Source organism: Pantherophis guttatus, chromosome 4 (assembly GCF_059756535.1).
Source record: "Pantherophis guttatus breed Tessera chromosome 4, ASM5975653v1, whole genome shotgun sequence".
Lineage (NCBI taxonomy): Eukaryota > Metazoa > Chordata > Lepidosauria > Squamata > Colubridae > Pantherophis > Pantherophis guttatus.
Window position 1 is genome coordinate 28,653,618 of NC_142066.1, and position 14,316 is coordinate 28,667,933.

At 40.9% G+C, this 14,316-nt stretch overlaps 1 protein-coding gene across 1 annotated transcript; it reads right to left on the minus strand.

The window, feature by feature from the left end:
• Positions 1 to 253: 253 nt before the first annotated feature.
• Positions 254 to 7,951, minus strand: LOC117666866 (T-cell-interacting, activating receptor on myeloid cells protein 1-like; the record flags this gene model as incomplete). Its single annotated transcript, XM_034419872.3, has 4 exons — positions 254 to 1,017; positions 4,418 to 4,678; positions 6,318 to 6,605; positions 7,636 to 7,951. Coding segments are annotated over 4 exons (996 nt in total), but the record flags the coding sequence as incomplete, so codon positions are not given.
• Between the last annotated feature and the right edge of the window lie 6,365 nt (positions 7,952 to 14,316).

Here is a 14,316-nt window from a genome sequence, read left to right on the forward strand (position 1 = left end):
ACACTAAAGATATAATTCTAATACAAGATTGGGATAAATAAATACCTGGGCAACACGGGATAATCAGCTAGTCCGATCTACCTCCAATCTTCCATAGACAAGACAAATACATAAATAAAATAAAAGTATCTTTTATTGCAGATATGAAGACCAGCTTCTACAGAAGCAGAAAGCTGCCTAAATCTGGGCAAATTATCTCAAATTGGATAAAAGCAGTTTTTCTTTGGGTAATGACGCATGAATCCATTACCCATCACAGCAGGACAAGTTAAATTTAAATTGACTTAAAGGTTGCCACGTGTTCTAAAATACATTTGAAAATCTCCCGAAGTATTCCTTTTAAGATGAAAATGGATGAAATTACTAAGGGTAATTTGTTGAAATGACATAAAGATCATTTGGTGATATTGTTTTTATGATACAGATACAGTTAAGACTATTCATTCAGGGGCTGTTCCAAGTTACAATGGTGTTAAAGGAAGGACTTGCAACCACTTCTCAAAGTTCGATAAGGTTTTTCGATAAACAGTTTTGGGTAATGAAAGCTTCAATCTGATTTCAGTTGACTTGACTGTTACCCAGGGGTGAAATCCAGCAGGTTCTAACAGGTTCTGGAGAACCGGTAGCGGAAACTTTTAGTAGTTCGGAGAACTGGCAAATACCACTTCTGGCTGGCCCCAGAGTGGGGAGAGAATGGAGATTTTGCAATATCCTTCCCCTGCCATGCCTACCAAGTCATGCTCACAGAATCAATAGGGAAAAATTTTGGATTTCATCCCTGCTGTTACCCCTCTTCTCATTGGATTCAGCCACCAGAAAAGACTGTTTCAAGCCATGTTTTTGCATGACTCCACATATCTCGCTGATTCAGAAGCTATTGTCTGGCTCAGTTCTCCTGATGCCTCTCAGTCCAAAACGCATCAGCCACAAAAATCACAGCTGCAACAAGGATTGTGAACCCGAGGCCAAGCCGTATGGAATTGGCTGCAGTGAAATCAGTGCTCAGCAGAATTGACTCTTTAAAGAAAAAAAAACATATATATATATATATATACTGTTAAAAAAAGGAAAGCATTTCCACAATAAATCTTTATTATGCATTCTGACTTTCTTAACAACATGTTTGCATTTGATGAGTTTTTAATGGTTGAGCTTTAATAGTTTAATTATAAGACTGTTATTTAAATTTCGTTCTGGCTGGCTTGAGCACAATTGATTAAATCTTCCCTGGAAGGAACAGGAGAATTGCAACTGATCCTTCAAACTTTTGTAATCTAGTCATAACCGGAATTATATCATTGCCACAATGTGTTTAACCATAACTGTTGAATAAACAGCTGGCTGAGTTGGCTCATGCGAGGTCCTTGGTGATCTCTGAGCTGGGTTGTTTTCTTGCAAACATTTCATTACCCAAACTAGGTAATATCATCAGTGCTAGTAAGAAATGGGTTTGTTCTGTTTATATTCCAGAGCTGCGGTGGCGCAGTGGTTAAAGTGTAGTACTTTACTTCTGCTGACTGCCAGCTGCTTGCAATTTGGCCGTTCAAATCTCACCAGACTCAAGATTGATTCAGCTTTCCATCCTTCTGAGGTAGGTAAAATGAGGAACCAGACTGTTGAGGACAATAGGCTGACTCTGTAAACTGCCTAGAGAGGGCTGTAAAACACTCAGAAGAGATAAGTCTAAGGGCTATTGCTATATTGCTAGTGGCTTGTCCTGTCAGTACTGCTTTGTCTAAAGCTGAAATTGTACCATAGTGAAATTTAATATAAGTGGACCCTTGGCTGTCCCACAGGTTCCATCCCCCTATTTCCCATTTTCTCCCCACCATCACCACCCAGTGAGATCCCTAGAGAGGAGAATGTCTTGGCAAATATCTTTTTGTGTGAACAGACCAGATCAAGAAATACAGATAGTTCTCAAGTTGCGACTGTAATTAGGTCACAATTTTGTTCCTAAGTCGTGATAATTTTAAAGCTGGTCACTAAAGCAAGTGAACATGGCCAATTTTACAACTTTTTTTGTGGTAGTTTTTCAGGAATCATGGTACCCATAAATTGAATATGGTGGTTGTTAAGTGAATGATGAGGTAGTTAAGCAAATGCATTGTTCACTAGGGGACATTTTTTACCAGAAATCGGAAATAAAGGCCAGTTTCAGCGAAAATATCATAAATCATGGTCATGTGCTGCAAACAGCTGTAAATGTGGGTCAATTGCCAAGCACCCAAAATGCAGGCATGTAATTGCAGTGGGGACTCAAACATTGGAACTCTGAATCCAGGTTGTCAATAGCTTTTTGGGGCTCCGATTATAATGTCGAATGCTTGCTAAGAGACTACAGGTAGTCCTCAACTTACAACAGTTCATTTAGTGACCGTTTGAAGTTATAACAGTACTGAAAAGAGTGACTTATGACAATTTTTCACACTTATGACCATTGCAGCATCCCCATGGTCATCTGATTTACATTCGGATGCTTGACAGCTGACTCACATATATGATGGTTGCAATGTCCAGAGGTCATGTTTGCAATCTTCTGACAAGCAAAGTCAATGGGGAAACCAGATTCACTTAACAACTGTGTTACTAATTTAACAACCGCAATGATTCACTTAACAAATGTGGCAAGAAAATTAGCAAAAGGGAGCAAAACTTAACAAATTTCTCACTTAGCAACATAAATTTTGGGCTCAATTGCGGTCATAAGTTGAGGACTTCCTGTAATCATAAGACAAGGACTCTACCGGTAAGACTATATAGAACATTTAAAAACTACTTTTATTTAGATTGCAACATAACCTTGTAAGTCTGAGTAGGCTTCCCCTCCTAACTTTTATATTCATGTGAATTAGAGGGATGGTGTCTAAAACACTTATGTAATCCTCCACCATGTTTTGGATTTTCCTTCTTAGTGGTTTTGGTAATAGATCTTCCCCTTTTCTTTCAAAGTCATCTTCTTTATAATCTAGAACCTGCCAGTTCATGACATCCAAAGCAGTAGTGGGTTTCAAATTTTTTTACTACCGGTTCTGTGGGTGTGGTTTGGTGGCAGGGGAAGGATACTGCAAAATCCCCATTTCCTCCTTTAGCATCTGGGATTTGGGAGGCAGAGAATAGATGGGGGTGGGGCCAGTCAGAATTTTTACTACCGGTTCTCCAAACTACTCAAAATTTCCACTACCGGTTCTCCAGAACTGGTCAGAACCTGCTGAAACCCACCTCTGATCCAGAGAGAGGTTGGGATGCAAAGCTGGAGGAATCAACCAATCCACAGACTTAGGAAAGCATCACTCACTGCAGGATAGACTCCAGCAATGTGGGGACCAAGGCCATGATGATAGAGTTTCCTGCTGATTCCAGAGTGGTTGGGTACCACCTCAACCCAGGAATGGGGAAAAGACTCTATTACAGTTTCCCCCAAACAGGCACTGCTATCTGCTATGCAGATAGACCTCAACTTACAACACTTCGTTTAGGGACTGTTCAAAGTTATAACAGCAGTGAAAACAATGACTTATGACCAGTTTTCACACTTATGACCATTGAAGCATCCCCATGATCATGAGATCAAAATTCAGACACTTGGCAATTAACCCATATTTATGATGATTGCAATATTCTGGGGTCACATGATCCCCTTTTGTGACCTTCTAATCAGCAAAATTAATGAGGAAGCCAGATTCACTTAACAGCAGTTTGATAATTAACAACTACAGTGATTCAAGTAACAATGTGGCAAGAAAGGTTGTAAAATGGGGCAAACTCACTTCACAAATGTTTCCCTTAGCAGCAGAAATTTTGGGCTCAATTGTAGTCATAAGTCGAGGATTACTGTACTTCCTATTTAACTGACAGAAGAGAATATTTGTACCTCTGGGTTGAACTATGGAGCTCTTGGTGTTCTCTGAGCTTGGTTGTTTTCTTCCAGAAGTTTCATCATCCAACTAAATAACATCATCAGTGCTAGAAGGGAGTGGGATTTGCAGTGATGATGTTAGCTAGTTGGGTAATGAAACGTCTGCAAGAAAACAACCAAGCTCAGAGAGGCATCAAGGACTCCACGTTTCCTGTTTAACCATGGTATTTTCTTCAAAGGTTAGACTGTAACAGGGGTGGGTTCTACTTACCTTTACTACTGGTTCGCAACGGGACCATGTGTGCGTGCTTGTTTTGCTCCCCCGCGCACGCTTCTACACATGTGCAGATCACCCATGCTGATGTTGTGGTGGGTGGGCGGAGCCTCCCGCCGGTTTTACTACCGGTTCTATAGAACCGGACCGAACCAGGAGCAACCCACCACTGGACTGTAAGCTCCTCAAGATGAAGGCTTTGCAAACCCTCTTTTACTATGATAGTACATCATCATCACCACCATCCTCTCAGTCTCTCCTGCCCTCATTCTCTCTAGGCTCACCTTGTGTCTGCCTTATGGTGTCATTGAGTTGGTTCCTCCCAAACTGGCAGCTCAGTTTGCCCTTGAGTTTGCTGAGGGCATCTTCTGTGAGGCCGAAGCTGGTGCTTGTCCCATTTTGCCACGCTCTGATTTCAGCAAAGAATTCCCCATCAACATAAAGATGGAACCATCCCTCAGCTACGGGGGGCATTGAACAATTCACTCGATGCTTCCCTGCAGAGTCAACCAACACCTCTTGATATCTGCTAACATCAGACCCATCTGGAAAAAAAAACCCCATTTGTAAAAGGTAATAAAACTAGTAAGCAAGGGAGTCTGCAGGGAAGAAGTCAAAAAAGTCAACATGATGATGGGGTTTGGATTGTATAGTTTGGGCGGCCATTTTGTTCCCCTTAGCTGGTAAGGAAGAACTCAGGGATGTCACAGCTTTCTTTTTATTACCTATTTTTAGTCCCCAGACCATTCGTGGGTTTCAAATCCCAGCAGTACCGGTTTGCTATCAGTAATGTGCGGTGTTTCTGAACATGTGCAGAGCATTTTTGATGACATCTGGGCCAATAGTGACTTTCAATTTTTTTTATTACCAGTTCTGTGGGCGTGGCTTGGTGGGCATGGCATGGCATGGTGGGCGTGGCAGGGGAAGGATACTGTAAAATCTCCATTCCCACCCCACTGCAGGGGAAGGATACTGCAAAATCCCCATTTCTTTCCGATCAGCTGGGACTCAGGAGGCAGAGAATAGATGGGGGCGGAGCCAGTCAGAATTTTTACTACCGGTTCTCCGAACTACTCAAAATTTCCACTACTGGTTCTCCAGAGCTGGTCAGAATCTGCTGAAACCCACCTCTGGTCTGGGCAGGTGGGTGGAGCCTCCCACCACTGCCACTACTGGTTTGTCCAAACCAAGACAAACCAGGAGCAACCCACCACTGCCCCAGACATATTTCAGAAACAAAAGCTGGACTGTTTTATTAATTTACAGTCATTCCCGCAAAGATTACTGGAATTTCTGATAATGCAGGGTGTCCGAAATGAACTCTTCTATGTACTTTTTTCATACAAAGGAACAAATGAAAGGACCAAGAAAGCAAGAGAACAAACAGTTCTCTGAAATAAATTTTGTGTATGATTTTGTGTTGTATGTGTGTGTATATATATATGAATAAGAGACAGAATAGTGCAGGAATTAAATATCTAATATTTTCCCTTCTTGTGCCACCTTTCTTTACTTCAAACAAAAGATCTCACAGAAAATGGCAATTGTATATTAAATAACTCAAAAGAATAAACTCACAAAGGGAGTTTACTAGGTGGGAGATCAGGATAAAAGCAGCCATTTTAATCATTTTCAAATATGTCTTTTAAATTCAGTTTTGACTCAGCAATATATTCAGAAATGGGTGGTTTTTTTTCCTCCCTTGCCTTCTTCTTTCTGCAGCTGAAAGAGAAGAACTGATCCCAAGACATTCTATTGGATTTGTGTCTAAGGCAGGACTAGAGCTCACAATCTCCTGGCGATTGGCTCAAAGCAACACTGGCTTTCATGGTTAAGGCTGGTCTAGAATTCAGTTCCTGGTAATTGGTTCAAAGTTACTCTATCAGCTTTCATGCCTATGACAGAATTAGAACTCACAAGCTCCTGGTGATTGGTCCAAAGTCACCCAGATGGCTTTCATGCCTTAAGTGGGACTAGAACTCACAAAGCCACCCAGCCAGGACCTAAGCCAGAACTAGAATTCACAATCTCCTAGTTTCTGGCCTGATGCCTTTAACCACTACACCAAACTCTGTCTCAGTCAATCCCAACATGGAGCCACCCATTCCTCACTCATTGTACAATTCAGGAAAAGATCCATCTGCTTTAATTTTGGCAAGATGCAACCTCCTTGTCTTTCCTCACCCAGGACTTTCAGCACCACGGGGCTGCTGGCATTGGACCAGATGACGGGGTCGGTGAGGCTGTGGTAGTAGCACGTGTACCGTCCTTCATCAGCCTCTGAGACATTCTTCAGGGAGAATTCAGCCACGTTGGCATTCCCTTGAGGAATGACCTCATACCGGAAGTCCCTGGCCTGGTAGAAGACGAAACTGACACCTGAAAAGGGAGCCGAACAATGGAGTGTCCAGTCCTGTCCCACTGAGATTTCTGTGCTGGGACTTGCAACAATTGAGGGCTTCAGGAAATGCACTGGAAGAGAGAAAAGCCTTACATTTAGCTTCAGGTCTAACCAAGTTAATTGGTTATTATAATGTGCCCCTCCCCCTCTATTTATTGCAGGGTTTCCCAACTTCGGCAATTTTAAGACTTGTGGACTTCAGACTGGTTGGTTGGGGAATTCTGGGAGTTGAAGTCCACAAGTCTTAAAATTACCAAGGTTGGACACTTCTGCTCTGAAGCAATGTTTTTCAGCCTCAGCAATTTAAAGATCTGTAGATTTCAACTTCTGAGAGTTGAAATCCACACATCTTAAAACTGCTGAGATTGGGGAACACTGCTCCAGAGCATCAAATGAAACAAAACATAATAAAAATTATTCTCTGCCTGGTATATGCCAGCACCCCAGGCAGGGAGGAATGAAAAACAATATATTTCCTTTCAGAATAGTAGCTAGCTCTGTTTCCTTGGAAGCAAGCTTTTCTAATTTAAATAAAAGGTGGCTTTTTCTATTGTTTTTTTTAAAAAACATAGATAAAAACCAAGTTTTTATATCTGCAGTTAGAAGTCAGCATTCCTAGGCAAGCCATCTTTTAGCTGAACTGGCTGAGGACAATGGGAATTGAAGAATTTTTACTAACTGAAAGTAATTTTACAATTTGAAAATAATTTTACAACTGAAAGTAATTGCCATTCCACAGCTCTTCTATCCTGCCCCAGTTTGGAGCATGGTTGACATTTGATCTGGTCTGAACATATTTCAAACAACAGATCTTTCGTTAGGATTGAAATGTAATGTTGCTTTTCAAAATAAAAAAAGGATGCAATCCTTCCTTCCTTCCTTCCTTTTTTTTTTTAAGCTTTGGAGCTAAATTACCTTTGATTTCAGAGAATAGCAAATAAAACGAGGTTCATAGAGACCAATTTTCAGCTTTCTGCACCAGAGAACTATAGAATGTACAGGTAATTCTTGACTTACAATTTGTTGTAAGATGGATGGATGGATGGAGAGAGGGAGGGAGGGAGGGAGGGAGGGAGAAGATAGATTCATCTTAATATTCACCTTCTGTAATGTTTGCAGGCTGGCTGAGCGGAGAGCGGATTGCCTTCCCAGCCTCCCAGATTTCATAGCTGCAATGGAATTGTTCATCTGGACCAACCTCATGGACCTCAAAGGTGGCAGTAGATTCTGTTGGCAAAGCTTTCTTTTGAGCTACCGGCTTCTGACTTTCTCCCATGTATAAGGAGAACCAGCTGCCTGCATATTCCTCTTGGGCGGAGCACTGAAGCTGGTGCTTTTCCATCGCATCTTGAGCTTGGTGCCATACAATGGATGGCTTTGGCAAAGCTAGAGAAGAGACAGAACGGGGAGGCTTGAATCACCAAACATGCCAAGCCAAGTGTGATTTGTTTGGTTTTGGTTTAATGCATGCAGTGTAAATCATTCCAATTGAAGGTTACTCAGTCAACCATGATTAGGTAAACCAAGCTGTAAGATGATGAATAATGCTAGCCAAAGGGAGTCTACATTTGTACAAAAAACAAACCCATGGCTAAGAGGGAATAAAAACAAATGTGCCACCATTTTATTTGGAGTCCTGTCCTCTCCAAAACTGGACTGTTGGGCTTTAGTGAAACCAGAATTTGAATCCAAAACTCCATAGTTTCTTCAAAAACCAACCATTACAGCTATCAGTCTGAGCTGCAAAAATTGGCACAACCATCAGATGGCAGTAGAAGATTAATTGAACATCTTTTTATTGCCTTCTAGTGGTCATTTAGATTTTTGCACACCTGAACTGGCAGCTCTAACAATAATACCCACTCTGGATGTTTCCCCTGGGTTAAATGCAGGGATGAAATCCAGCAGGTTCTGACAGGTTTTGGACAACCAGTAGCAGAAATTTTGAGTAGTTCAGAGAACTGATAGAGCAAATTTTGAGTAGTTCAGAGAACTGGCACATGCCATCTCTGGCTGGCCCCAGATTGGGGTGGAAATGGAGATTTTGCAATATCCTTCCCCCAGGACTGGGGAGGGTATGGGGATTTTGCAGTATCCTTCCTCTGCCACGCCCACCAAGCCACACCCACCAAGCCACACCATGCCCACAAAGCCACGCCCACAGAACTGGTAAAAAATATGTGGATTTCACCACTGGTTAAATGTCTGCTTCTGGTTAATGAATCTTGAAGGAGGAAGATATATTAAAATGGCTGTGAGCATATCCTCATTACCAGACAAGGAGAACATGATGCCAAATCTAGATCAAGTATTCCCTCTGCAATACTGTGGATAGAAGAGTCTCCAAGCAGCTCAGAAATCTTATTTTTGAGAAGTTCAGTTTTTTATCTTATATCTAAGGTGGCTAGCCTGATGAACTCAGATATGTTGGGTTGTAACTTCCAAACATTTCAGTTCCAGCACAACCAGAAGGTGTTGTACTGGTGAAGACTGATAGGCATACAAAACCCTGGTTCAGTGTCATGCTAGACCATTGTTTGCTTGATTGTAGTTTGCAGAATCTGCTGAAATTGATTGGATTCATGCATCATCCCAATCCCAAGAGCCCAATTCACATACAATCCTGCTTCAGATGGAATAACAAGCCCCTCCCTTCCCCACAAACCCTAAGAGCGACTTCGATGTAGTGGTGAAGGCACCAGGCTAGAAACCAGGAGTCTGGGAGTTCTAGTTCCATCTAAGACAAAAAGCCAGCTGTGTGAACTTGGGCCAGCCACTCTCTCCGAGTCCTAGGAAAGAGGCAATGGCAAACCACTTCCAAAAATCTTGCCAGGAAAACTGCAAGGCCTTGTCTAGGCACCCCAAATCATCTTACTCTGGCCAACAGCCCCTTCGTCCTTCAACGGTAAGTCTGGCTCCACCTCCAGAAGAACCATTCCCAGGATGAAGGGTTACAGAGTCTCAAGGATCCTCCCCATCAATACTCACAGATTGTAAGGAGCAGGAAAGGGAGAGTAACAGGCATCTTTACAGAGATGCAGCTTGCAAATGAGGAAAAAAAGGGCTCAAGACTCTGAGAAATATGATTCTCCCCTCCCAGGAAACAGTGATAGATCATCAGTCATGATAGTTAGGAAGGGAAGTACAAGAGGAAAAAAAATTTTTTTTAAACTAATGGAAGAATAAAAGAATTCTGATTTGAGCTGCTCAATTACTTTGAAATGAGCTTCAGGAGCTTTATTTTAAGGTAAGCAGAAAAATCTGCCAAAAAGTGTTATCTTGATAATGGTTACATTTATACTGTGTACTAAGTCCTGGTTTACTTTGGATGACTAAACCATCCTTCCTGGATTTGGTTCATGCACTATGTTACACTATAACTATAGGTTACAAACGGGTGAAATTCAGCAGGTTCAGTAGAACCGGTAGTGGAAATTTTTAGTTCGGAGAACCGGAAAATGCCACCTCTGGCTGGCCCCAGAGTGGGGAGAGAATGGAGATTTTGAAATATCCTTCCTCCTGGAGTGGGGAAAGAATGGGGATTTTGCAGTATCCTTCCCCTGCCACGCCCACCAAGCCACTCCACACCCACCAAGCCACGCCCACAGAACCAGTAGTAAAAAAATTTGGATTTCACCACTGGTTATAAACCATAGTGCTTCATATTCAGACTTGCCAAAAACAAGTACTGTAAATCCCATTTGGGCTTGCGTTTTGTGTACAACACAGCTGTTATGGTAAGTAGTTTAGCACAAAGCTTGCAAACCACGTCTCCTAGATCCACAGAACACCCTTAATCAGAAACTGAGAGCCAGTTTGGTCTAGTGTTAAGGCACCAGGCTAGAAATCAAGAGACCATGAGTTCAAATGCTCCAACACTGGAAGTTTTTAAGAAGAGGTTGGATAACCATTTGTCTGAAGTGGTGTAGGGTTTCCTGCCTAAGTGGGGGTTGGATTAGAAGACCTCTAAAGTCCCTTCCAACTCTATTCTATTCTATTCTATTCTATCCTATCCTATCCTATCCTATCCTATCCTATCCTATCCTATCCTATCCTATCCTATCCTATCCTATCCTATCCTATCCTCTTCTAAATCCTGCTTTAGCCAGCTGGGTGACTTTAGGCCAGTCACTCTCTCTCAGCCCAATCCACACCAAGGATTGTTGTTGTGGGGAAAATAGGAGGAGGAAGAAATATTAGGTCTGTTCGCTACCTTGAGTTATTTGCAAAAATAATAAAGACAGGATACAAATAATAAAATAAAATAAATGAGCAAATCACATTTTGAATTATTATATTATGTAAGCATAGCCATCATGTTGTATGAACTCATCTATTGTGGTATGCAAACCACAGTTTATAATTCAGCTATTTATACTGCAATTTGTTGGTATTCCTAGCCTAATAATAATAATAATAATAATAATAATAATAATAATAATAATTTGACCAATGATTCAAAATGCAAATTGTGCAAAGAGGCAAAAACAACAACAACCCAGTAGCTTATGCAAAAAAGATCACTTAACAGATTATAAAGAATGATATAACACAGTTGCCAAAATGATTCACTGGAACATCTGTAAAAATTATCCTGTGCCAGTAATGAAAAATTGGTGTGAACACAGTTGAAAAATAGTAAACAAGCATGTTAAAATATTGTGGAATTTCTGAATACAAACTAATAAATCCTTGGCACATAACACAACAGATTTAAAGAAGAAAGTGTAGATAATTAAAGTGGCAATACCAGAAAATAGCAGAATAGAAGAATTGGAGAAGAACATGAAGTATCAAGACCTGAAATGAAAGTTCAAAGATTATGGCCTAAACTGGCTGTGATGGTCCCAGTGGTTATCGCCACACTGGATGCTATATCAAAAAACGTTGGGTTGCACTTAGAAAATCTGCACATTGACAAAATTTCTGCATGTCAATTATGAAAAGCCACACTTCTTGGATCTACACAAGTGCCAAGTAGGCTGATAACTTATGACAGGGTGTCAAACTCAAGGCCAGATTCAGCCTGCAGGGTGCTTAGATGTGGCCCGTGAGGCCAGCCTGTAAACAGCAAAGGACCGGCCCACGGTGCCTCTGCCAGCTCTGGAGGGCTGTGTGCGGTCCTCACAAGCTCCATTTTTGCTGGAAGAGGGTTGCAGGAGGCCGTCGCAGCTGAAAATGGAGCTTGGGAGCCTGTTTTCGCTGGCAGAGTGCTCGGGCCATCACATGCGCCTCCGACACAGGTGACATCGAGCTGGCCACACCAGAGGTGGGTTCTACTTACCTTTACTACCAGTTTGCCACGGGGCCACATGCGCGCGCAAGCAAAACAAGCACGTAAGTGCACACCTGCACATGCGCAGAAGTATCTTGATGACATCAGGATCAGTGGGCGGAGCCTCTCGCCAGTTTTATTACCAGTTCTTGCGAACCGGTCCGAACCAGGGGCAACTCACCACTGGGCCATGCCCATCCTAACCCTGGAGGTCAAACACCACCCTGATGCGGCCCTCAATGAAATCGAGTTTGACACCCCTGCCTTATGACATTCTAGGTTCTTGAGAAGAATTCAACATATACGAGGGACAACACCAGCAAAAGAACTGATAGCCATGACCTCCCATTATTGTGAACAGATAATTTATTTAACTTGCATGCCACCTGACTCTCAACAGGCTAAATGCCAGTTATTCAAACTATGATTTAGAGCCAGAAGTAGGAATCCAGTTAATCTAGTGAATTATCCAAACTTTAGTCACATGCTTAGAAGGCATTGTCTGGCACTTCAGCTTGGTCTCTTTTCTTTTTTCAAGAAATAAGAGGTGATTACTGAAGTAAGGTTCACTGAAGAGATCCTTCTTTGTAGAACAGATATGGGCTGCAAAAAACTGGGTAGCCACTAAGATGGCTCCACCAAAATAACTCTTTGCTTCCATCTATCTATTATCTGAATTTTTAAAGGGAAGAACTGATAGTTTTTTGTTTGACTAACAAGCATTTGATGATGAATCCTTCATCCATCCATCCATCCATCCTGTCTCTCTTTCTCTCTCCATCCATCCATCCATCCATGAGATATAAGACCTAGATATTTTAAGCCTCATAATTCATAAGCATAAAGAAAAATAAAAAGCGGTTGCAAGCGCAGCCTCTTAGACCCTTCCCAAATGGATTGAGTTCAAAGAGCACAAAAAGCAGTTTTCAAGCTATACATTTTATACTCCTACACAATGCACACCATGCCTAAGAATCCCTCCCAACTCCCCTTTATTCCCCTAAGTCATTCTTCAAGTTGTTTTACACTTTAAAGGGTCATCTTGACATTTCCTGCCTAACAACAACTATCTTATCATGTTTACTTTTAATTTCACCTTGGGTGGATGTTCCTTTTTACTGAAAATGGTTTTGCCCAAGGCATAGGTTCCTGTCTCCAAGGCAGCTTTTAGCAAGTCATAACACATTGTCTCTACTGATTAGAATTTGTCGTCAGTTTCCAACAGTAAGAACATCATAGCTTTTTAATACATTTAATATTTTTATAAAAGAGTAACTTATTGATTTCCTTCACCATCACCCATCCATCCTGTCTGTCTATCTCTCTCCATCCATCCATCCATCCATCTATCTATATCTATCTATCTTTCCCTAAATTTCTACTATACGGAGGAAAAATTATAAGGGGAGCTCACTATCAATACACTCTACAGCTGCACAAAACATAACATTTTTATCCTGTAGCCTGCATACTTCAAAAGGGAACTAGTTTTTTTTTTTTTCCCTTCTCAAAAACAGGAGTCTTGTGGTCAAGATCAAGCAATGCTGAAAATATTCTTCACTCAGGGCTGGGAAAGACCCTGATGATTCAGTAGGAAAAAAGGATGGTTAAGAGAACAGCAGTTAGTCATTTTTCTGTGGGGTTGTCTTGGGTCTAACAGATCCCACAGTGTGACATGATCTCAAGTAAATAAAAATTAATTATGCATTCATATTAATTATACATATTGTATTAGGGATTGAAAATGATTGTATAAATTTTGCATTTTTATCTGCAAACCATTGTGATCAATTGTCCTTGCTATCTATGGGTATTAGCATTATTAAAGACACATTTTTCTCTTAGGTACATACCGGTATGTATAATTATTACAAGTTTGGTTCTAGCTTAGCTTAGTTGAGTCTAGTGGTCAATTATAGTTTAATCAATAATGATTAAAAGGAATCGTGATATAGCATAGTGTAAGAATGTGATTTTGGTGTAATTGTATGTAAGTGGAATATATGTTTTAGACAGAAACTTTCCTCACTGTAGGTTGAACTACCTTGAGGAAGATTTGACATGACAACATCCAAAAGGAGGGGGAAATTGAATCCAAGCTTGCAGCACTTTATAAAATAAAAAAGACTTGAGTGGTTCTCAGAAAAGAAAATATTTGCATTCTCTGCATCATTCTATTCCCGGTTAATTCTACCCATTTGCAAACCACATTCACACGGATACTCTTTCTCCATTGAGAAAGGGATAGCAAATTCCTATTGGGTATATTACCAGAGAAAACTAGTAAAGATTATTTATATGTGATTATACATGTAATAACAGCAGCAAGGATTGTTTATGCACAAAATTGGAAAGCAGAGAATATACCTTCAGAGGGAGAAGTAATTTAAAAAAATCTTAGATTGTGCAGAAATGAATAGATTAACTATGATAAAGAAAAGAGAAGATACAGAATATTTTAAGATATGGAATAAATTTTACCATTGGTTAGAAAAGAGATACAAATA